Genomic DNA, 25,087 nt, shown 5'->3' with positions numbered 1-25,087 from the left:
CTATTACAAAACAACTATTTGTATTGCCTGACATATTGTGAACCAAGATTGTTAAAATGATCATAACACCTTAACTTGTAACTGCTATTAAGATTACGTAGTTATACTATATAATCTAAGAAGGTTACGAACTACTAATAAAAATACTAATTTATTTTTGACTAAAAAGTTTATAGTATAAAGTGTTAATATCTGTGGGCGCGTGGTTTAAGCATTACATCTGTCAATAGCACTTGCGTTAGACACCCTCGTTTCCCGCGTTTGAAAAATTAATAAACACGGTACAGCGACCACCCACCGCCCGAAAGCGGCCCATGGGGGCGTAACCACCGCCCTGTATCCGGTATTACAAAACTTGAACATTTTCCCACCAAAATTTTTGTACAACTTAATTTTCACCGATTTTTATAAATCTGCCTTCCCCTGTTAATGTATCAAGCTGAACATAATCACCTCACTGACCCTCGTTACATCACGTGTACATCAGTAGTTGTCCTTCAATAAATTATTTCACGACTTTTGGTCATACAAAACAGTTTTTAAATTAATTTATAACCACAGATAACACGTTTAAATTTAACAATTGCGATGTCTTTGTCAAATTACTTTAAACCCATAATCTTTAGTTCGTAATATTACTAAATCATAATTTATAACGTAACTATATTGTTTGTCAAAAATTATTGTTATTAACTTGAAGGTTAATTTCAGTAAATACTTACCACTCGTAGCATTTATTTTTTCAATAATGGTTGTTTAGCAAATGATATAATTAAAACACAATTAATTTTTCTAATACTTTATTGAAACAAAGATAATTTTAAAAATGTTTATAATTAATAAATACTGTATGTGTAAACATTCAAAATTTAACGAGAAGAGCGTCGGTAATTTAATTTCGATCAATAAATAATTATTTTGAGGACTTAAGGTTAAATAAAATATCACGATGATAATAACTTGCTACATGCTATGTGCTAAATTATAATAAATAACAGTTAACACTAACACGATGATAAGAATATACACAAGTTCATTTTTCAGTTGAAGTATTTGATGTTCTTGCGAATAATACTCTAGGGTAAGTAAAACCTATAGGATTGTTTAACTGAAGAGGTGTTCATTACTATCTGAAACAATACGGAAAACCGTTATACGCCGAATATGCTTGATAAGCTTATAGCGCCATCTATATTAAACCTACTTAAATTATCTATAACGCCATCTATTATTTTATAATTGAAACTTTTCTTATAAATAGGTTGAGCAGTTGTTAAACGTTTGTTATTGCGGTTTTATTAAATATGGATAGATGGCGCTAATAACAAATAGTTTTATAACATAATTAATGAAACATTTCCGTTTTGTATTAAACTGAATGTAATCAATATGATGTTGAAAATGCCTATTTCCATCTAATCTCTGTCTAATTACCTCACCGTCTCGACTAGATATAATTAAAATATTATTTCGCCGGGAATAGAAAACAAAACCTTCCGTATAAGGCTCATCCCATTTTTTACCTTCAAACTAACTTTAGTCTTTTCGTTTGACATTTAATTTATAACTTAAATCATAAGTCGTATAATCATAAGATTTTATAAAGACTATTAGATCTGTCGTGTGTTGACATAACTTAGAAAAAAATAACTACAAGCAACTTAACTTACCTAACAAAGTCTTACAAGCCACCGCCACTCCTCTCAACACTGATCTGTTTCTTGAGTACTTCCTTTTCGTGATGCTCCTCCTCCATTTCCGCCATCCGGGCGAAGCGCGAATATGTCACATGACCCGATTTGATGGCTGACATCATCTGTGTATTGCACGCGTATTAGCAAAAATGGCGGGAATTTAAATGTCAATATTTTTTGCCTAGTTAAATGTCAAGTTAACAACCATAGATAGCTAGAGCAATATTACAGTTGTGTTTTTTATTTCTCCAGTTTTGTGGTTTTATTTAATATACATTTGTTGTTAATTTTTAGTAAGAAATAAGTTTCTTATGTTAGTTATAAAAGCAATGATATTAACAAAGATTAGTATTATATTAAAAACCACATTCGGAAAGCAACTTAAAAAAAATTGGGAGTTGACGTTCATTCGACCTGTTATTTAACCGAGCATTTTTTTTCTTTTTACGAATAAACTTAACATGAATTAAAATTAGTTTAGTAGTTTTGATATTCTTACGCTAGTAGTATTCTTACGCTAATTTCATCTATTCATTTAACGAATTTATTGAATTATTTAAATTAGACATATCAAATGATTTTAAGCAATAGTGGTGGTCTAACTAGAGAAGAATCTGATGAAATGAAATAAATTACGAAATGGAGTTCCATGTGTGTAAAGCGATGAAACAAATAGGGCAATTAATTAATTTTTTATTGGCCGTTCACAATTAGATTCGGGCACATGAATGTAAAAAAGTGTCGCAATACGTAAGTTTCTGTCATGCAAATGATAAAGAAAACAGCTAAAACGCAGGTCTATATATGAATGCACCTGCAAATATTCGTCGAGTTCGACCTGCCCGTTCATGTTAGTGTCGATCTCACGCAATATTTCGTGTAACTGTTCGCCGGTCACCTCCTCGCCGTAGTTCTGTGGAACACCGTTTTTACAGAGCACAGACAACACAATGAATGACAGCTGTCAAGCCGCGCGAAATGACAAGAACCTAGAACCGTTTGGCGGGGAAAATGTCAGGCACTGCCTATCTATTTCGACCACAGATATTAAAGTAATTAACGTGATCACCGTTTTTTTCGTACGCACGACAAACAATTCTAGAATCTTTAAACCCCTTACCAAGCTACTAAATCTAAACAAATTTCCCTCCAGTCCATTATTCTACCTGTAGATAGTCTTGTATTTCCAATTGTCCATGATATGTAGCATCTATTTCAGATAAAATTGCACTTATTTCTGCATCTGAAGGTTTCACACCCATACTCTAGAATTATTGGCCAACTAAATTAATATTAATGCTATACATGGCATGACACCATCCAGTCCATCAGTGCAAAAGCAGTGTTGGCCTAGTAACTTCAGCGTGCGACTCTCAACCCTGAGGTCGTCGATCCGGCTGTACATCAATGGAATTTCTTTCTATGTACGCATTTAACATACGCTCGAACGGTGAAGGATAACATCGTGTGTCAGGCACAGGTGGCTGATCACCTACTTGCTTATTAAATTGAGAAATTATTATGATTCATACAGAAATCTTAGGCCCAGGCCCTAAAAAGGCAGCGCCACTGATTTATTTTTGTACGTCCATAAATTTCATCAATTTTTTTTTATTGTCTATTGGAAGATGTTTCTCTGAAATCTCTGAATCTCTCATAATCTTCTTTATAGACTGTGTGGTGTTTTTATTTGCTACTTTACATATAAGATATACGTTCTTATAACTATACTGATATATGTTTTGTAACAGAACAAAAAGGGCAATTTAGGCTTGCAGCATCAAATCCCACGAAGTTTCCCTTTCCCCGTAGAAAAAGATATTAAATTCTTAAAAATCTTTATTTCCAGTATTCATGCTGTCATTGAAAGGCAAATAAATCTTAATTTCCTAGTGGATTTTTCTTTGATTAATTTATTTTCATGAAAAGTCACAATAAGTAAACATTTTATTACTGTTTTTCAGGCAAGTTTTCAATATTATGTAATAAATTATTATTTTATGTAATAGGGTACGAGCTCCACCTGATGTATCGTGATACCGCCGCTCATGGACACATTGCCTGAAGGCTTGCAAGTGCATTGGCCTTTAAGAATCGGTAATATTATCTTTTGGGTAACAAAGTATAGATTCTTTAATTATTTTTTTTATTATTAAAGTCTCTTTATTGTGGAGTCCCTCTTTCCCACCCCGAACTCCGGAGCTGGTGAAAAGTATTTTTAAACTAATTTAAATTTATTGTCTTAAATTCCGCTTTCCCTTGTAAAATATAATCTAAATATTATTGTTGGTGCGTACGCATGTGTGTATGCATGCGAGTTGAGTGTTCATATACTTAATATAATATCTATTACCTTAAGACTCCTCCTGATGTCGTTAATAGACACATAACCCTTTCTATCCTTGTCTATGATCTGGAAACGTTTGATGTATGTCTGTATCTCATCTTTGTTGAGGTTAATTGGTATTTTGTCACGACTGGCTCGGTTCACCATCTGTCCCATTTCGTTCGCTAGGAAATCGGCGGCCATTTTCATTTGTTTCTGTCAATTTTTATTCACTTCAAAAAAGGAGGTTTACACATTTTTTTCTATAATTTTTTTTTGGGAATTAAGTAATATGAAGGTGCTGCTTTTCCTCCAACCTTAATGGAGGTTTCTCGACCAGCCTAACCGCTGACTGGCCCTAAGGTCCCAGCGACTAAGGTAGAGTAGTTTATATGCTTAGCGTGAAACATTTCGTAAGCGCGTTTCAGGAAATGACGTAATCCCTAGTACGGTTTTACCGTATATCGGTTTTAAACACAGAGATTTCTTGCCTTTGTTTCAAAATAAAACTTATTAAACGAATAATAAAATTGAATATTCTATATAAATTTGTATTTACCTGTTTCTCAGACTCGTTCCACTTAAGTTCTTCAGCCATGATATCGATAATGCCAGGCAAGGCCTCGGCAGCAGCTTGTACGTTGAGGAAGGCCAGACGGAGGCGACGAGCGATCATGTCGATCGCCGTACACGCGTATTCGCGGACACCGTATCTTATAAAAAAAAATGTTTTTGTTTATGTAATGTTGTCTGTGCTTGTCATAGAGCAATGCTATACGGCCTATTGGAAATGTCATACGTCAAATGTCACACTAACATATTACGTCTATTGACTTGACAGGTTTGACGGATTTTCTGCTTGACTGAATTACGTATATATGTAAATTAGTCAAGTCAATAAGATTATATATAGATTTTCCCCTTAAGTTTAAGGGGAATCGTGATGTCTTGGAGGTTTTAGGAGTTACATTGATTTAGGTGTCTTTTATTGGGTACTTTATACAAGAAAATTTTATTTTCTTAAATCGCAAGTGTAGAACCCAACAAATTTATACACTACAAGCGTGGCTATAACTGAAGCAAAAACTATACTACGAATGTACAACAAAAACTTTGATTTTAATTGATATTTAGGGTCGAAGTTGGTCGAATTAAATTTGTAGTTTGATCGATTGATAGCTCCATTATCGAAACCAAAAATATATTTTCAATGATATCATTGGATTATAAGTAAAATGCCTAACTAAATGGAATTTCCATACCTAATTTCAGCATCGATGTATGGAAACTCAGGATGCAACTTCTTACCAATGACAGGCCATCTCTGACCTGTCATGGCGGCCATTTTGGCGACAGCGAAGGCCCGGTCCCCGTATGATTTTGCCAAGTGTTGGGCCACCTACGAATGATAAAAACAGGCATTTGTTAACGTCAGCTATTGTGTATGGCAGGTAGAGTAGGAAGCAAACGGGCAGCCTAATTTCACAGTAAAATCGAATATAACAAACTTATATAGAAACAATAATTAAAAATAGGATCTATCATTTCAAAATTTATCCTAGAAGGATGGTGAACTTCAACCTAATGAAAAGATTCTTGACCAGCCAAACAAAATAAATCAATGGCGCTACTATATTTTTAGACTGTTCAGATCATTTGTTAATCTAATAGGCAAGTAGGTGATCGGCCTGCTTTGCCTGACACATGCCGTCGACTTTTTGGGTCTAAGGCAAGCCGGTTTCCTTACGATTCTTCACCGTTCGAGCAAATGTTAAATGCGCACATAGAAATAAAATCCATTAGTGCACAGCCGGGAATCCAACCTACCACCTCAGGGATGAGATTCGAACACTGAATCTACTAGGTCAACACTGCTCCTAACCAGTCAAGCGACTTATTTTTTTGGCTTGAAGGGTCTTGACAGCTCAGCTCTGGCTGATTCGGTGAGCTCGGCCAGAAAAATATTTCCTATAACTAGCACAAGGGCTACCTCTGCGGGACTCGGACCTCATCTTGGGTCATCTTGGGGGAGTTCTACCTACAGATAGCACAGTATTCATAGCTGAAAATACATCTTTCATATAATGGTTTACCTCCATTTCAAGTCCGAAGTCTTGTACGAGCCTTATATACATTGTAGGTGTCCAGCCATGAGCGCCTTCAATGAGGAAGCCGTCGGTCTGACAGTCACGGAACAGAGGTTTCAGGTTTGCACCTGTGAAGGGGAAAAAAATATTTTTATTTTATTCTTTAAAAACAAGTGAATATTGCAACATACATGAATTATTGCAACGGGCTGCCTTTTACGAGCGATCTTTTCCAGGTAATTCCAGTAAAGAAAAATTAATATTTAAGGTTTAAGGTTAGGCTCTACGAACCCTACGGCCCTTGACTTGCGAACTGGTAGTGAATGTAAATTTAGAAGCAATTTAACATCTTTTCTGTTGACGTTCGTTAGTGTTCTTGGTTACCTATATGAAAATAGTTTTTTTTGAGTTTGAAAAATAAAATAAAATTCTAAGTAACACTGAAAAATTATACAAATTCACAAAACTACAAAAACCTTAAAAACTAAAAGCTCATCTTACGGACCATGAATTACAATTCAATCAAATAAATAGTATTTGCTAATTTAGTCGACTCTCGAAAAATTTGACACTCGTTAGATTGACTGTGGTTAATTTGACTCGTTAGATTGACTGTAGTTAATTTGTCACTCGTTAGACTGACTCTAGTTAATCTGACACTCGTTAGATTGACTCTAGTTAATTTGACACTCGTTAGATTGACTCTACTTAATTTGACACTCGTTAGATTGACTCTAGTTAATTTGACACTCGTTAGAGTGACTCTAGTTAATTTGACACTCGTTAGAGTGACTCTAAATAATTTGACACTCGTTAGATTGACTCTAGTTAATTTGACACTCGTTAGATTGACTCTAGTTAATTTGACACTCGTTAGATTGACTCTAAATAATTTGACACTCGTTAGATTGACTCTAGTTAATTTGACACTCGTTAGATTGACTCTAGTTAATTTGACACTCGTTAGACTAACTCTAGTTAATTTGACACTCGTTAGACTGACTCTAGTTAATTTGACACTCGTTAGACTGACTCTAGTTAATTTGACACTCGTTAGAGTGACTCTAAATAATTTGACACTCGTTAGATTGACTCTAGTTAATTTGACACTCGTTAGATTGACTCTAGTTAATTTGACACTCGTTAGATTGACTGTAGTTAATTTGACACTCAATATTGACTGTAGTTAATTTGACACTCAATATTGACTCTAGTTAATTTGACACTCGTTAGAGTGACTCTAGTTAATTTGACACTCGTTAGATTGACTCTAAATAATTTGACACTCGTTAGATTGACTCTAGTTAATTTGACACTCGTTAGATTGACTCTAGTTAATTTGACACTCGTTAGACTAACTCTAGTTAATTTGACACTCGTTAGACTGACTCTAGTTAATTTGACACTCGTTAGACTGACTCTAGTTAATTTGACACTCGTTAGATTGACTGTAGTTAATTTGTCACTCGTTAGACTGACTCTAGTTAATCTGACACTCGTTAGATTGACTCTAGTTAATTTGACACTCGTTAGACTGACTCTAGTTAATTTGACACTCGCTAGACTAACTCTAGTTAATTTGACACTCGTTAGACTAACTCTAGTTAATTTGACACTCGTTAGACTGACTCTAGTTAATTTGACACTCGTTAGAGTGACTCTAAATAATTTGACACTCGTTAGATTGACTCTAGTTAATTTGACACTCGTTAGATTGACTCTAGTTAATTTGACACTCGTTAGATTGACTCTAGTTAATTTGACACTCGTTAGACTGACTCTAGTTAATTTGCCACTCGTTAGATTGACTGTAGTTAATTTGACACTCAATATTGACTGTAGTTAATTTGACACTCAATATTGACTCTAGTTAATTTGACACTCGTTAGAGTGACTCTAGTTAATTTGACGCTCGTTAGACTAACTCTAGTTAATTTGACACTTGTTAGAGTGACTCTAAATAATTTGACACTCGTTAGATTGACTCTAGTTAATTTGACACTCGTTAGACTGACTCTAGTTAATTTGACACTCGTTAGACTGACTCTAGTTAATTTGACACTCGTTAGATTGACTGTAGTTAATTTGTCACTCGTTAGACTGACTCTAGTTAATTTGTCACTCGTTAGACTGACTCTAGTTAATCTGACACTCGTTAGATTGACTCTAGTTAATTTGACACTCGTTAGACTAACTCTAGTTAATTTGACACTCGTTAGACTGACTCTAGTTAATTTGCCACTCGTTAGATTGACTGTAGTTAATTTGACACTCAATATTGACTGTAGTTAATTTGACACTCAATATTGACTCTAGTTAATTTGACACTCATTAGATTGACTGTAGTTAATTTGACACTCGTTAGATTGACTGTAGTTAATTTGTCACTCGTTAGACTGACTCTAGTTAATTTGTCACTCGTTAGACTGACTCTAGTTAATCTGACACTCGTTAGATTGACTCTAGTTAATTTGACACTCGTTAGACTGACTCTAGTTAATTTGACACTCGTTAGACTGACTCTAGTTAATTTGACACTCGCTAGACTAACTCTAGTTAATTTGACACTCGTTAGACTAACTCTAGTTAATTTGACACTCGTTAGACTGACTCTAGTTAATTTGACACTCGTTAGAGTGACTCTAAATAATTTGACACTCGTTAGATTGACTCTAGTTAATTTGACACTCGTTAGATTGACTCTAGTTAATTTGACACTCGTTAGATTGACTCTAGTTAATTTGACACTCGTTAGACTGACTCTAGTTAATTTGCCACTCGTTAGATTGACTGTAGTTAATTTGACACTCAATATTGACTGTAGTTAATTTGACACTCAATATTGACTCTAGTTAATTTGACACTCGTTAGAGTGACTCTAGTTAATTTGACGCTCGTTAGACTAACTCTAGTTAATTTGACACTTGTTAGAGTGACTCTAAATAATTTGACACTCGTTAGATTGACTCTAGTTAATTTGACACTCGTTAGACTGACTCTAGTTAATTTGACACTCGTTAGACTGACTCTAGTTAATTTGACACTCGTTAGATTGACTGTAGTTAATTTGTCACTCGTTAGACTGACTCTAGTTAATTTGTCACTCGTTAGACTGACTCTAGTTAATCTGACACTCGTTAGATTGACTCTAGTTAATTTGACACTCGTTAGACTAACTCTAGTTAATTTGACACTCGTTAGACTGACTCTAGTTAATTTGCCACTCGTTAGATTGACTGTAGTTAATTTGACACTCAATATTGACTGTAGTTAATTTGACACTCAATATTGACTCTAGTTAATTTGACACTCATTAGATTGACTGTAGTTAATTTGACACTCGTTAGATTGACTGTAGTTAATTTGTCACTCGTTAGACTGACTCTAGTTAATTTGTCACTCGTTAGACTGACTCTAGTTAATCTGACACTCGTTAGATTGACTCTAGTTAATTTGACACTCGTTAGACTGACTCTAGTTAATTTGACACTCGTTAGACTGACTCTAGTTAATTTGACACTCGCTAGACTAACTCTAGTTAATTTGACACTCGTTAGACTAACTCTAGTTAATTTGACACTCGTTAGACTGACTCTAGTTAATTTGACACTCGTTAGATTGACTCTAAATAATTTGACACTCGTTAGATTGACTCTAGTTAATTTGACACTCGTTAGATTGACTCTAGTTAATTTGACACTCGTTAGACTAACTCTAGTTAATTTGACACTCGTTAGACTGACTCTAGTTAATTTGACACTCGTTAGACTGACTCTAGTTAATTTGACACTCGTTAGAGTGACTCTAAATAATTTGACACTCGTTAGATTGACCCTAGTTAATTTGACACTCGTTAGACTGACTCTAGTTAATTTGACACTCGTTAGACTAACTCTAGTTAATTTGACACTCGTTAGACTGACTCTAGTTAATTTGACACTCGCTAGACTAACTCTAGTTAATTTGACACTCGTTAGACTAACTCTAGTTAATTTGACACTCGTTAGACTGACTCTAGTTAATTTGACACTCGTTAGAGTGACTCTAAATAATTTGACACTCGTTAGATTGACTCTAGTTAATTTGACACTCGTTAGATTGACTCTAGTTAATTTGACACTCGTTAGATTGACTCTAAATAATTTGACACTCGTTAGATTGACTCTAGTTAATTTGACACTCGTTAGATTGACTCTAGTTAATTTGACACTCGTTAGACTAACTCTAGTTAATTTGACACTCGTTAGACTGACTCTAGTTAATTTGACACTCGTTAGACTGACTCTAGTTAATTTGACACTCGTTAGACTAACTCTAGTTAATTTGACACTCGTTAGACTGACTCTAGTTAATTTGACACTCGTTAGACTGACTCTAGTTAATTTGACACTCGTTAGACTAACTCTAGTTAATTTGACACTCGTTAGACTGACTCTAGTTAATTTGACACTCGTTAGACTAACTCTAGTTAATTTGACACTCGTTAGACTGACTCTAGTTAATTTGACACTCGTTAGACTGACTCTAGTTAATTTGACACTCGTGTAAGTAATCGATCTCTGGTTCTTACTTTCAATAGCAGCGTCAACAGTTTCACTGGCCATGGACCGGTATGTGGTCCATTTCCCTCCAGCGATGGTGACCAACCCTGACGGAGACACGTGGACTATGTGGTTACGGGCGAGGGACTGCGTGTCCGGCTTGTTTGGGTCGGACACGAGGGGCCGAATGCCTGACCATGCTGATAGGACATCACCGCGACGGACTTAAAACAAATTCTTGTGCTTTACAAACGTAGACATAAAGTGTATTTATTATGTAAATTATTGTGGGCTTCAGCGAGCGACTGTCAGCCCCATGTAGTAGTTTCATGAACCCCGGCAATGTACTAATGAACTTGTCTGCATTTAATACTAGCTCGAATGGTTATGGAAAAAATCGTGAGGAGGGCTTGCCTTAGACCCAAAAAGTCAACGGAGTGTGTCAGGCACAGAAGGCTGATACTTGACTATTATATTGACAAATTACCACGAAACAGATACGGAAATCTGAAACCCAGACATAAAGGTAGCGGTACTGGTTTATCTATAATATATTAATAATTATAATAAACTATAAATTAATTAATATAACAAAATCTTTCAGCAGAGGGGGGGGGGAGTGATAAATCTTCCCTAAAGAGGGAATTACAAAATGACCGTTTCAAACAGATCACTTATATACACATACATAACCCCCCCCCCCTCCTCCAAGCAGTCGTGCCGTGAAAGCGTATGCGCAACGTAAAAAGAAAGCTATACATACATAGACTATAAAATGGGCCATAGACAAATTACAAATTATGTCATGACCTTTAAAATGAACCATACGTTACATCTTAAATTAATGAATAGTTTTCCTAAAGCATACCTTCAACATCAGGGTTCAGGTAATTCCTGACTTCGGTGAGGATGAACTGGATTTCGTCCTCCGTGGGTTTGGGCGTGTGCGTAACGTCACAAGGCAGGTCAGTTGTACCCGCGATGGTCCCTTTCAGCCATGGAAGGAAGAAAATCACACGACCGTCGGACGTGGACGGATCTAGGAGACCCATGTGTTCGGGGCTGGAAGACCACAGTATCAAATTAAAAAGCTATTTTTTTTTGTTTCAATATAAAGATTCACCCTTAAGCCATGTCAGGGGGATTTTTTCTCTCTCACAATTATTTTTAAATTATTTAAAAATTAATTAGGTAGCTTTAATTTTTTACGCTCTCAAATCCTATCTTTGCATTTTTTTCCAGACTCTCCACACAGGCAGGAAGCTCACCTGATGTAAAGTTGCCGCCCATCGACACTCAATGCCAGAGGACTCGCGAGTGCGTTACCGACCTTTTAAAAATTGGTACGGTGGTTCGGAAATACTACAGTCGGCAGCTGGTTTAATATTAGTATATTTTAAAACACCTGTAATATCCCGGCAGAACAATGTGCACTCCAGATGATGGGCAGCAAATCTCTCTAACGGCCTGGTCATCCATCTTCCTGATGGAGTCCGTAAATGGTCCAGTTGCGTTGATAATACTATTTGCTTTGATGTCCCATTCTTTTCCTGTTAGTTCGTCCTAAAATAATAATAAAAAATATATATTATTCTAGTTAAAAGATAAAAGGGAGATTTTGGTCCTTCGATTTACAAATACCTAGTTTTCCACAAGTCACAACTAAAGAAAGAGAGTCACCAATTAGTACATAGTCTCTTTTAAAATTTTATAAAATCATGTTAAATTAAATACGTATGAATAATACTCCAATGTAAGTTAAACAATATAAAAACGGCAGACGTTGTCCTGTACACACAAAATAATAATAATAATAATGTAAATCATTTATAAAGGCACAAAATTTTATCAAAATCTATACAGCCGTTTAGGAGTTTACTTACTAACACATGCACAGTAGGTTTATATATATACCAGCTGTTTATTTGCTGTATAGATAAATAACCTAGATACCGACTATGTGTCTACTACAGTTGTATCTGTCGGGCTGATTTGTGAATCTAAACCATGGCGACAACCAAACGCATACAAAGAGGTCCAAATCGGTCCAACCGTTTAAGAAGAGTTCAGTGGCAAACACACGTACAGTACAATTATAAAGATGATATATATTTCGGCTCGAAGGACCAAATTATAAATATTTGAATTGTTAAAGCTATTTGATCTGCGCTAGATTTATTTTCCTTATTTTTGATCTCAAACATCACACAAGGAGGACAACACGTGTGAAAATAATAGGCGCGAGAAGGCGCAGCGCTAACCAGATCCATGCAGCGCATGCGCGGTTGATAATCTCCGCCGCCGTTGCTATATCGGTTAGACTTGACTTACTTTAATTTCACACCTTATCTAATTACTTATGCTTACCCTAACTCTAGCACCACTCAATTTTCCAGCTGTCTTGTGCAACTTCAGAACTCTGACGTGATTGGCGATTGTGGCGCCATGTCTGGCAGCTGTCAACGCGATAGCTAAATTCATACGAGCGTCGTCTTGCTGACCTGAAATAAAAATAACATGACTACTAGCTACCAGCTTTACTACTGTACAGGCCAAATGTTTTATTAAGGCATGTTTTTACTATACTGCCAGTTAATATGAAAACTGAAAAACTAATTCATCAGACGTCCAACAGTGAATATATATATATGTCGCAGATTCAACGCGATTAATAATTGCAAAATTGGTGATACTACCGTCGTCCGACATTATAACTTAATATTTAAACACAGTCAGTGCGCACGTCCGGCGCAGGCGACGTTCGAAACTCAAGTGACTAAAGAATTCACTTACTGCCACGAAACAGTCGCGCCACTGACATTTGGTAGATCACACAGACTAGGAATTGTCAATTGTCAACGTTGACAGTCTACCTTACCATACGACACCGCATTCTACGACTAACTTCATAGTGGCGGGAATTTTAAAATATTCATTCTCCGACATATATAATAATATATATATTATTATATTACTTATCATTTACGAGTACATATTTATATTGATGAGTAATGGATAAAATATTAAATAAGCCTAAATTTAAATTATTAATATAAATTCAGTATTGCTCGGGTAAAATATTTTGAATATTTGTTAGCTCATATCTGGTTCCTTTTCCTGATTGAATAAAAACTTTATTTAACAAAAACTTTCAGTTACATACAGAATTATAATAAAATCTAAATTTACAATAGCTGACCGTGGACATCAGAGCTGGTGCTTTCTTCGCTCAAGGAATACAGCGAGCAAATGCTGCCAGCGTTAAAGATACACTGCCACAAGGACCAAACTTTTTAAATTTGTTTTAAATTTAAATCTAATTTTATTTATTCCATATAATATCGTAGATTAGACCTATTGTTACCTGTTATCGAAGGCAATTGCGCACGAGTTATGCTTTAAGATTTCTACAGAACAAAATAAATATATCAGTGGATCTCAACCTTTTTAGGTCTGGGCCTCATATTTATGTATCTGTTTCATAGGCAAGTTCGAGATCAGAATACTGTGCCTGACACACGCCGTCCACTTGGTTTTCCTCACGATGTTTTCCTTCACAGTTTGAGCGAGTGTTAAACACGTACACAGAAATTACACCATGTACTTTCCATTGGTGCACAGCAGGGGATCGAACCTAAGACCTCAAGGATGAGATTGGTACGCTGATTCCACTAGGCCAACACTGATAATTTCTATAGAACGTAAAGCAAATTTAAAATAGAAAGTTTGTAGAAAGTATTGAATCTGCTTTTAACTCACCGTCATAATACACGATGCCTCCACACAAGTTGTCAGATTTCAACATAGGAAATAGTTCTAGAGTATTGTTCTTAGATAGATAGTAGGAGCTCTTCAGATTCCTGTCTCCAGCAACCAAGTCGTACATTTTTATACCGAACCAGTAGTATGGTACCTGCCACCATCTGAAATTACATTACAAACACTGAAAATTGCAGCATCCAATTATTTACAACGAAATACCTTAAGTTGAGTATAAAAGGAACAATCATGCCACAAGAACATGGCCACAAGCATACTCCATGTCTATCATATGGATGCCAACCGTGAATTTTCAATAAGGCGCTAATAGAGAAGATTGGAGTATATAGATACCGGCAAACATCTTGAACAAATGTCTGCCTGCGTAGAAGCGATTTATAGGTTCACTGGGATTTCGGTGGGAGAGTGATGTGTCTATCGCGTGATTGGTAAATCAGTTGAAGTTTGTGTCCCGCGCTGTGTACAATGCGGAAATTTTCCCCTACTCCCTTGTTTAATGCTCAAGAAGTTTGCCGGTATCTGTACCAATGGGCTGGATCTTTTTTCGGTTAAAACTTAAAGATAAAGTTAAAAACAGTGTGATAGCCTTAAAAAACATATCAGACGTCGCACTGCATTCAAAACAGTTAAAGTGGATATGAGCAGGTAACATTGCCTGCGTTTGTGACTGATGGGTATAAGGAATACTTGGAACGTCCAGTCGGAAGAATATAGAGATGACGCCCACCAGAAAACTGGGTATGGAATAAAACAGATAGTGGGGAAAGTTTGAAAAATGGTTGAGGTTGAGAGACAAGTGGAAGGGTTTGGAGGAGGCCTTCAAATCTTATATAAACCAACCTTTAGCTAAAATTATATTTTTCTTTTTTTATTAACACTTCGTTGCATTACAATATCAAATTAAACATAATTATATGAAAAGGTGGTTTCATGTATTAAATTACTTTAAATGTATAAAATTACATAATATAATAACTATATGTAATATAATCACATATTACATATAGTTATTAAGACAAAACTAAACAGGAACAAAAAACAAACTCACGTCAGTCAGTAGTACAAAAGTTAGTAAGTTAAAGGGATTCGATGTGGACAGATAATGTTTGTACAGAATAAATCAAAGGAAGATAGAGAAGGAACTAAGCGAATAGGGACGGGAACTGAATTACAAGGCCTAACTGAAGAGACCTTAAAGGATTTGTCAAGAAATTAATATAATCACATATTACATATAGTTATTAAGACAAAACTAAACAGGAACAAAAAACAAACTCACGTCAGTCAGTAGTACAAAAGTTAGTAAGTTAAAGGGATTCGATGTGGACAGGTAATGTTTGTACAGAAGAAATCAAAGGAAGATAGAGAAGGAGCTAAGCGAATAGGGACGGGAACTGAATTACAAGGCCTAACTGAAGAGACCTTAAAGGATTCGTCAAGAAATTAGTTATGAGATGGGATTTCGAGGTTTTTATTTTTATTTATAATGTTTTAATCAATAAATAAAGTCGACACGAACTTGCAATTAAAAACTATTAAACTATTTATAATAACGTTTATGATGACTTACTTATAAACAGGCAGCAATATTGGTAATGGTCTAGTCAAGTGCGGTGCTACTTCCAGCATATTGGCTCGTTCGTGTAACGCCTCCTTCACCATCTTATACTGTTCGTAGTCCAGCTGAAGGATCGCTTTTTGGAGATATCTGACTCCGCCGTGGATCAATTTTGTGCTTCTGCTTGATGTACCACTCGCGAAGTCATCTGATTCTACTAGTGCTGTGCGGAGACCTGTGAAAATAATACGTTATACGTAAATTTTCTTTAATTAAAACAAGAAATAGAGAATGTTCTATTACGGCTCGAAGGACCAAAGTTTCACATGTTTACGTCAAGAAACAATTATTGTCCGCTGCTGCTGTCATGAACTGTCAGTTATGCACTTTATATGATGCTCTGTTGTTTCTGGGACACAACAATTGTGTGCACATGGAGGACAGTATATTTTTGTGCATCGCCTGAAGATTGCTAGCATAATCGCCGCTCTAGCGGGTTCATTCTTGGTGACCTTGAAGTATAAGGAGTAATTGCTAAATAAGCTAAATTTTACCTCGCGTGGTGGCATCCAGGGCACAACCGGCCCCCGTAGCACCACCTCCGATAATAAGGACGTCATATGTATGGCCCGCTTGCAGGTTTTTGATTTGCTCGGACCTGGGCGGTAGAGGTCGCTTTTTACGATCAGTTTTAGCTGAAACCGTTGCCGACTGGTACCAGTTCTAAAAAATAGGCGAACTCGACATAAGCAGACATAAGATTTTACATCTGTGATAGACGATAAAACTTTTCATAACTATTAGTTAAATTTTATATATGTATTTACATCGACAAATGATGATGAAAAACTGAGTATTTGGTGTAATCGCGTCACAGTATCATTCTTTAGATAACTAGGAGAGCCTTATTTCTATTTGGAAACAACCAAACTGAAGGTTTACCATTCGTTACTTTGTCACAATTTATTCTTATTAATTTACAAAAGCTTGCCAACGCTCGGCACACTGATACATTGGTACATAAAAAAAAATAATATACAAGGTTTAATGTGACAAATATATAGGAAAATAAAGATAAAAGAAAAAAAATACATTGATTCATAGATTATAAAAAAACTAGACGATAATTGATTTCAAAGTGAGAGGGAAGCAACTCGATTATCAAAATGCAAATCTGGATATCGGTTTTGATCAAAACGCGTTCTTCTAGGAGGGACAATTGAGATGATGGGATGCTTCGGGAATCTTGAAACGAAAATCAAATTGAGTTATATTGTGGCGGCATCTTTGAAAGCATAATATTAAAGATGTGGGCTTTATTAGTCTGTAGTGTACTCGGCTTTATATTACACCAGTAAGTAAACGAGGAATGTAATTAAATACATACCAAAGGTGAGTCATCCGCAGCAAAAGCCCAGGCTGCGATAGCCGCTCCAGTTACACCTGCCGTACATCCAACCAACAATCTTCTACGGGACATGTTTGCCTGGTAATTAAAAACATACTATGATTTTCTATTACTTAAAGCAGATCCCTTAACGAATAAGTATCACAATACTTTTTTAAATTTCTATTTATGAATTTTTAGTTATTATTATTAGTATGAAGTTTAAAAGGTTGTAAATACAGTGAAACCTGGTTAAGTGGGACCTGGATAAATGAGAAACCTCTATTATTGAGAGTTGCAACGAAGTCCCGGTTCTTTTTCATTAAATTACCTCTGTTAATTGGACTTTTTGAACCGGGTTAAATAAGATTTGAATTCTAAGACTTTTGTCGATGTTTACCTCTATAATTGAGACTCTGTAGCTCAATTACCTGTTTAAGTGAGACAAATTAATCAGTTTTCAACACGTTTTGACGTGTTTGTTTACATACATTTCTCGTCGGCTTTCGCGCATGCTTTGATTGTCAGTACTACATATCTCATGTTTTGCTAGCAACTAGCAATCAAATACAAACAAACATAACCGATTACTTTAAGTCATAAACTTTACCGTATTTTTTTTTCGACGCAATACATTATGTATGTACATTCATACCTACATTAAATTCATGACATCAAAAATACGCACTTTCACCTCTAAAAATGGAATAACGGCACATTTCGACCTCTAAGCGGGGACCTCTGTAAATGAGACAACTATAAATTTAAACCTGTTTAATTGGAAAACTGGATTATTGAAAACCCTCGATAATTGGTACATATGTTTTGGTCCCTTGAGATCCCAATTAACCAGGTTTCACTGTACTGTACATTTGTGATGGTAATAAATGAAATCTTTACTCAAAAAAAAATTGTATGCCTGCTCATTTGATATATCCTGTAAAAAAATACTAAAGTAAGGAAAGATCATCCAGCATCTACTCTCATTTACTGTCATAAAGAGGAAAATGTCTGTGTAAAATATTTGTATTAAATATTTCACAGTAGTGGTTCCATACCACACAAAAAAGTTAACCAATAATAAATCGTTATAATTGATTTATTAATTAATTAAATTATTACCACATAGTATTATATCTAGGGTAATATTATAAACTCTCATCTAAAATGGTAATATACTATTACTATAATACAATTTAGGTAAACATAAATGTTACAAAAATAAACCGGAAATATTTTGCTAACCAGAAAAAAAAATACAAGGAAAACGGCGGATTAGGTACGAGATAGACACTTAACAACGCCTTGTTTAACTGATTAGCACACTACCGAACATATCTAGCTCCGGATAAGTATTTATTAATTAAGATTTTTTTTCTTTGTTACGATATATTCTTTGACACGTGTGAGCAAAGATAATTCTAGTTTAAACAGTGTCTAGTTCATTTAAAAGTTAGTTGTGGTTTGTTGTTTAACGAGTTAAAACGTTGTTTACAGACAACTTAAACGGATTTTTGACCTAGTTTTAAACCGCCATTATTCTAACACTAATCCAGACGTTTCTTAAGCTCATCGGCCAATTATGACAATTATGACACATTTCAAGCGGTTTACCTGTTGTTCGCAATACATAAGATTCAGTCGTGACTTAGCGTGAACCAGACTTATGAGGAAGAGGAGGCGGTGTTTGTTTCGGAAAAAGTCTATGCATTAATTATTATTAATTATTGTTATCTGACTGTTTGTTTCATTATACAATTTTGGAGGTGAGTAGCCAAAAGCTTTCGTATAGGATATAAACACAAAAAAGCGTACAAATTCACTCAGAGAAGCGCCTATAAATCTTAAGAATCGTACGTATTTATATTAATTAATACATATTAATTATATATCTACTATAGTCTGAAGCGGATAAGGCAGCTGCATATATGGTATAAGATTAACAATTTTGAATTTGAATAAAAATTAAGCAAATAAATCACAAAAAATATTTTTTGCTCCTTGTGGCACCTTTAACGCTGGCAGCTCGTTAAGCTAGGCAAGCCACAGCTCTGAAGTCACCGGTACTATCTACCAGGCGCCAACTTAAATCTTTAATTAGCGCCTGAGGACTTGAACTCCACAATCCAAGAGTACTTCAAAGGGAATAAAATCAAAGTTGGAGAAAAAACTATTATATTTGAGACGTTTATTGCTTTCCGCCTGCTTCCGTGCTTGTCCGGGACGGGGCTAACGTGTCTACGCAAGTGGTACTCTATAACAAAGCCCGTCACATCATCCAAAGGATCAAAGACATCCCATCCGGCCACTTGCTATCGTCTATAGCGATGTCTGTTGGCTCCAAAATGGCTGTTATTTTCTTAAAATTTTAAAGCACAGAATTTTCGGTTTTCGTCTATAATTATAGAATTCGATATACTTTGTCTAACAGCGTTTCAAACGCGGCCTTCAAACTATGTACAGGTGATGGATTGTTTCAACATGGACGCCAGCCAATTCCTTATCGTATGGCGAAATCGGTAGGCAATTATATCGGTTCAATTGATTGAAAATCGATAGATAAGTATATTTTGACAGGTAATTAGGTGATCTTTACACGTTTAAATAAAACTTTAACTACGAAGTTAGTCACGAATGAATACAATTAACGTAAACTTCGCAAACGTACAGTTGATAAAAACCTGTGAGAGACCCTCGAGACAGTTCCAATTTTTTAATTTAAATTATTATTATTTTGATTTCTTATAGTCTGTGCAATACGATTTAGCGTGTGGTAAAGCGGTTTGTAAGTACTTTATTAATTATTGCAGCCATTTTTAAAGAATTTTTATTACAAAAATAGTTTACTTTAAATTTACATTTCATTATGCTTCAAACAATGCATTTCTTACAAACCATCTGTTATTTATGTACAATGGCACACAAAAGATAAGACATCCAATCAAAAATATCTTTTTTTGGGTTTAGCAATTATATTTTGTTCATAGCCATGAAATAGCAAGATTGCTTTCGTACTTGGGTATTTTGATTTATTCACGTCTTTATAACATTGGAATATGGTTTAAAATAAACAGTTTAAAGTTAAATTTGCATTTGATTTGCTATATGTACAGTTCTATACATATTCGTAGTTGTTAGGTACGATAAATTACTTATGATAATCACGAATATTACATGACTAGACGATGTGATAACCATAAGCTCGCGTCATTCATTCATCATATAATTAACAGGGTGTTATAAAAAGAGCTGGCTGAAAATAAATTAATATATTTCTAAGCATTTACTGTGGAAGTACGTAAAGTATATTGTATTAGTTTTGTTGGTATTGCATATTATCTATGGATAAATAATTATTTGAAATTGAAATGCGTCGATAGGTCGCAGTTGCCAAAGTTTTCATGACAGTTATATAAATTAATCGAATTACTTTGATCTACATTAACCTTAATAACACGTTACTCTAACAGACAAAATTGATTTTGACTAATGTTTGTAAATTTAGTGTTTTACTATTAGATTAGTTTTACACCTAAAGAGTCGGACAACTTAATAACATCCTATATCAATACAGGTGAATAGTCAATAACTTCTAATCATCAATGTAATATAACTTTTTAAAGTCATGCTGATAATGAATGTCTGGAAAATTGTAGCTACGTTACACGCCACAGATAAGATTAAGTAATTATGTATTGTGACTTCCGCGTACCCTCTGTTGTCTATAAATATACAATATTCAGGTCTCTCATTCCATAAAATCTTTCAATGTATTCATTCATATGCCTTTTTAAATCAATATTAGTCGCCGTTTAATCAAGAATGTCTAATATCTTAGTAAGGGTATATTTTATATGAATAAATTGAGTCAATTGTTAAAAATGTGTCGAAGAAAGTAAAAAAAAAGTAAATTTCGTGTGAGAGTGCCAAAGTGTGCCGTTATTTTGAGTAACCGAAACCACTATAAAAGTAAATTTTATTTTGAATTCAGAAACTTGTCATATTTATCATGTAAACTTATTCGTTAAATATCATTTTCGTGTTCAATCTGCTTACTAATATGACTCCAAAGTATAAATATTGTTATCGTCTCTACGCAACACATACTTTCCTTAACGCATGTATGTATTTAGAATGCATTCAGACGGATGTGACAAAAATACACAATGTCAAGGTCGTTCTCATTCTTCGAAATAATATTTAGGCGCCAATTTTTTTTGAACATTTCTGCATGACATGATCTTAATAATTTTATCCTATATTACATGTAAAGTTTTTTTAAGAAATGCGTCACCTTATAAAAACATACTTGTGTTTGATACACGGTATAATTATCTACTGAAATATTTCTCTCGCGTAATACAACATATGTTATTCATATACATTATAGTCTACTTTAGAACAATGTATTATGTATGTAACTCTACGTACATTATAATACAAAGAGTGTCTCAGGTCTCTGTAGATCGCGGCCAAAACTGAAATAGAATCAGCATCCCAGTAATCTTGTCCTACGCTTATTAAAATCTTCACCAAGGTGCTTTACATTTGCTAATCTGTAAAATCGTTTACGTAACTAGCCGTGTAATTATTAACCGGTTATTTTACCGAACGGTCTAAGAACAGTAAGTCCGATGCAACTCGTTCACCGTAAATATGACCTTGAGGGCGCTGGCATGATGTCATTATAACAGGATAAGCCATTCAAGTTGGATAAAAAGCCTACACTATTTTTAGAATATTCTTGAAAAGTTTTATTAAAAATAATACTAGGTACCAATAATAACTTAAACAAAGTATTGATTTAACTAAGACGTAATGTTGTGAAAGACTAGACTGGAACAATTCCTTTACATTAAAAAAATATAAGATTTTTAAAATTATAAACAGGAGATCACTTACCTTTTAATTAATTCCTTTAAATAAACACAGCTGAGCAGCACATTAGTTACATAAATATTTCTAGGACAAGGACACTAGGGGACTCATTTAAATCAGATCCAATTGTAATAACGATCCTATTACTGGCACTAGCTCTAATAAAGCTATTTTATGGTTACTAATAATGATTTCAATACATGGTAACTATACGAAATCGCGGCGGAGCATTACAATGCCCTTGCTAGCCGACCCACCTACACTAAGGCAGTAGGTATAATGTTTTATTTTATCTATGGTTTGTTTCGATTTCATGGCATAGTGAATCATTGACACGTTCCTAACTTCACTCACCCACGCAACCTGGCGGGAGTGACGAAAATCCGCGCATGGCATTTAAATTAAGACTATTTTGAACCTTTTCATTAATCAATACTATAAATTTGACTGGGTAAGCTCGAACTACCTAATCAAAAAAGGCGCCTGCGAGTTTCAAAAGACGAACTTTTTGTTTTGAATTTTTTCATTATAGCTAATAATGCTTACAAATTTTTCTAACATATTTTGACTACTACATGACTTGTTAGAGAATAATTACATTATTGTATTTCTTAAAACACTTTTACTTATAAAATCATAGTATTGTCTTATATTAACATAACTTTTACACATTTAAAGAAAACACTTTTACCAGATTGAAACTATGTAAACTTATATAGCATCAATCTGGTAAAATAGTGTTTTCTTTATAAAATCAATCAATCTAATTAAATATTGTTATAATGAATTAATTAGGAGGTTAAGTAAAGAGGGATTTGCTTCGTTTTGTACAATATTTGTATAACTAAAATTTATAAAACATATATTCTCAGCATTTATTCATAAGTTTACACAAATGTTTGCTTAATTTCAAATAATATTAAATGCATAAAGATCATGGTATCACTTTTCTTTCTTCTCTGAAGATAGTGAGTTGTAAAGTTTTGTGATTTCATTTGTCACAATAGTTTGAACAACTGCACCATTTGTATCGATATAGTTAGCAAAAGACTTGTTGAATGACGCTTCCCGACTCTTGCCAGTGGAGTCACGCATTACAATAACCAAGTTGTATTTGTCATCATGCCTGCAAAATTTATTTTTTTTTGAAAATTAAAATAATAAGTGGACATGTATTGAGCACTGATTATAATCAATGGCCTGGCTGGCCTGATATTTTAATGAAATAGTGAAGAAATCAAGTTTGATATCTGGCCATTAAACCTTTACTTTAAATGTGTAGTTACCAAATAACATTGTTGTAATTTCTAGTAAATAATATTTTTTTAAAAATATATAATACACAACTTACTTTTTTACATAAGAGCTGGCTTCCCAAATTCTGGTATTGTTTCCAACTTTTTCCTTTGCAACTACAAATATTCCTTTCTCCTTAAATGTTGTGTATAGAGTCAAAATACTCATCAAAATGAAATATGATGACACGCACACAATAAGGACCAATCTGTAAAATGTTAAGGTTGGAGTTTTACTAACCTTATTAATATCATGTCACCAATATTGAATGAACTATTATATTAAGGTAAATAATGTGCAAAGCTGATAATCAAAGAAAGTTCCATCAATTTATTTTAGCTAGTTTATATATTATTAGTTAATTGAATGTGTTAGATATTAGAATTCTCACCCATATTCCAAAATAAAACCCTACCTTGATTGTGGAAAAGGATAAAGATAATCCCATAGCAGTGCATAAAGTGCAACTCCTACAGCCAGAGCACAAAGAAACAATCTTCCATCAATAAGTGCAAAACTTTCATTACATTTTAAATCTCCAGTTAGCACCTGAAAAAAAAATTCAGATGATAAACATATATAATATAAAATCCAATTGCTGGCAACTTGACACTGCACATTGAGTATATAACTGAAGGTCATGGGTTCAATTCATCGCAAAACATTTAGGTTGAAGTCATAACTCAACCTGTATTTTCATGTCACATAATGGAGTTATCACATTGAGGACTAAAGCCAGTGGTTTTATAATAGTAATAGGTCTATGAATAAATAAGAAACTTGTTCCTAGTACAGTATAAAGAAACTATGCTGTTCAAAGATTTATAGTCATTGGTATGAAATCTATACAATAGTTTGCGTGCGACACAAAAAAAAGGTTTTATAGATTTTTTTGTGGTTTCCGACTAAATGAGTTTTTAGCAATAATTTATACCTCTCTAATAGCATCATCTATAGCATTTTTAGCGGCGGCTCCATCCCATTTGTTTATCTTCACTGTCTGAAATTTTTGAGAGAATTGAACTAAGTGATCAATGTAATTAAAACTTAATACAATGTAATAAAAAGGTAGAGTAAACACTAAAAATGAACTTAATTTTTTTATAATATTGAGTTGAAAACAGTGACGTGTCCTAAGCGGTAAACTTGTGATCCTAAGCGGCTTTTTAGTGCCCAATTTATTTATAATTATAAGAATCAAATCAAATATGTAATTTAGTCGTGATGTTACCTCATTAGATTCACCCATTTTTTTAAGTTATAAAAATTCTTTAATGTTTATGAAAAATACTAGAATACTTAAAAGATACAAATACACGCTACGAAACGAAGTAATGTCATAATTTTTTTGACAACTGACTAATGACACTGGCCGACAAAACTGTAGAGTATCTTACAAAACGATGACAACATCCAACGCAAATCTACCAGCGTAATACAACCTATGACTATGGTCCTATATGGAAAGTGTTAATATGTAATTTAAAAATGATGTGACTCTTAAACTCGGTTCTTTAAAATAATACAACTTTAATACATA

The 25,087-nt window shown here is 34.3% G+C and overlaps 2 protein-coding genes across 4 annotated transcripts; both read right to left on the bottom strand.

The window, feature by feature from the left end:
• Positions 1–878: 878 nt before the first annotated feature.
• LOC123706948 (glycerol-3-phosphate dehydrogenase, mitochondrial) lies at positions 879–22,533 on the bottom strand. 3 transcript variants are annotated; one of them, XM_045656610.1, is made up of 16 exons: positions 22,276–22,533; positions 17,374–17,472; positions 16,541–16,709; positions 15,999–16,221; positions 14,408–14,571; positions 13,016–13,149; positions 12,054–12,211; positions 11,517–11,710; positions 10,678–10,872; positions 6,114–6,235; positions 5,283–5,419; positions 4,580–4,733; positions 4,048–4,236; positions 2,861–2,959; positions 1,671–1,816; positions 879–1,130 (listed from the first exon to the last, which is right to left on the bottom strand). In XM_045656610.1, exons 2-15 carry the CDS (start codon positions 17,464–17,466, stop codon positions 1,682–1,684), a joined length of 2,166 nt encoding a protein of 721 aa, XP_045512566.1. In that variant the 5' UTR covers positions 17,467–17,472; positions 22,276–22,533; the 3' UTR covers positions 879–1,130; positions 1,671–1,681. The 3 variants fall into 3 exon arrangements, with proteins under 3 accessions (XP_045512566.1, XP_045512565.1, XP_045512567.1); XM_045656609.1 differs by lacking the exon at positions 2,861–2,959 and adding an exon at positions 2,509–2,607 and having other exon boundaries at positions 22,276–22,532; XM_045656611.1 differs by lacking the exon at positions 2,861–2,959 and adding an exon at positions 2,509–2,607 and having other exon boundaries at positions 879–1,126; positions 22,276–22,532.
• A 579-nt stretch (positions 22,534–23,112) lies between these two features.
• LOC123707072 (signal peptidase complex subunit 2) lies at positions 23,113–24,912 on the bottom strand. The gene is made up of 5 exons (XM_045656851.1): positions 24,779–24,912; positions 24,482–24,547; positions 23,963–24,096; positions 23,603–23,755; positions 23,113–23,377 (listed from the first exon to the last, which is right to left on the bottom strand). Exons 1-5 carry the CDS (start codon positions 24,794–24,796, stop codon positions 23,194–23,196), a joined length of 555 nt encoding a protein of 184 aa, XP_045512807.1. The 5' UTR covers positions 24,797–24,912; the 3' UTR covers positions 23,113–23,193.
• Between the last annotated feature and the right edge of the window lie 175 nt (positions 24,913–25,087).

Source organism: Pieris brassicae, chromosome 3 (genome assembly GCF_905147105.1).
Source record: "Pieris brassicae chromosome 3, ilPieBrab1.1, whole genome shotgun sequence".
NCBI lineage: Eukaryota > Metazoa > Arthropoda > Insecta > Lepidoptera > Pieridae > Pieris > Pieris brassicae.
The sequence above is the reverse complement of the archived record's forward strand: the minus strand, read 5'-3'. Positions and strand labels throughout refer to the sequence as shown.

Excerpts from the sequence above, each read along its gene's own strand:
- LOC123706948 (XM_045656610.1), bottom strand. The coding sequence starts at position 17,466 with ATGTCCCGTAGAAGATTGTTGGTTGGATGTACGGCAGGTGTAACTGGA. Across the intron at positions 16,710-17,373 it reads CTGCGGATGACTCACCTTTG|AACTGGTACCAGTCGGCAAC; the intron begins GTATGTATTTAA and ends CCTATTTTTTAG. Across the intron at positions 10,873-11,516 it reads CCTGAACCCTGATGTTGAAG|TCCGTCGCGGTGATGTCCTA; the intron begins GTATGCTTTAGG and ends ATTTGTTTTAAG.
- LOC123707072 (XM_045656851.1), bottom strand. Across the intron at positions 24,097-24,481 it reads TAGATGATGCTATTAGAGAG|GTGCTAACTGGAGATTTAAA; the intron begins GTATAAATTATT and ends TTTTTTTTTCAG. Across the intron at positions 23,378-23,602 it reads GCCAGCTCTTATGTAAAAAA|GCATGATGACAAATACAACT; the intron begins GTAAGTTGTGTA and ends TAAATTTTGCAG.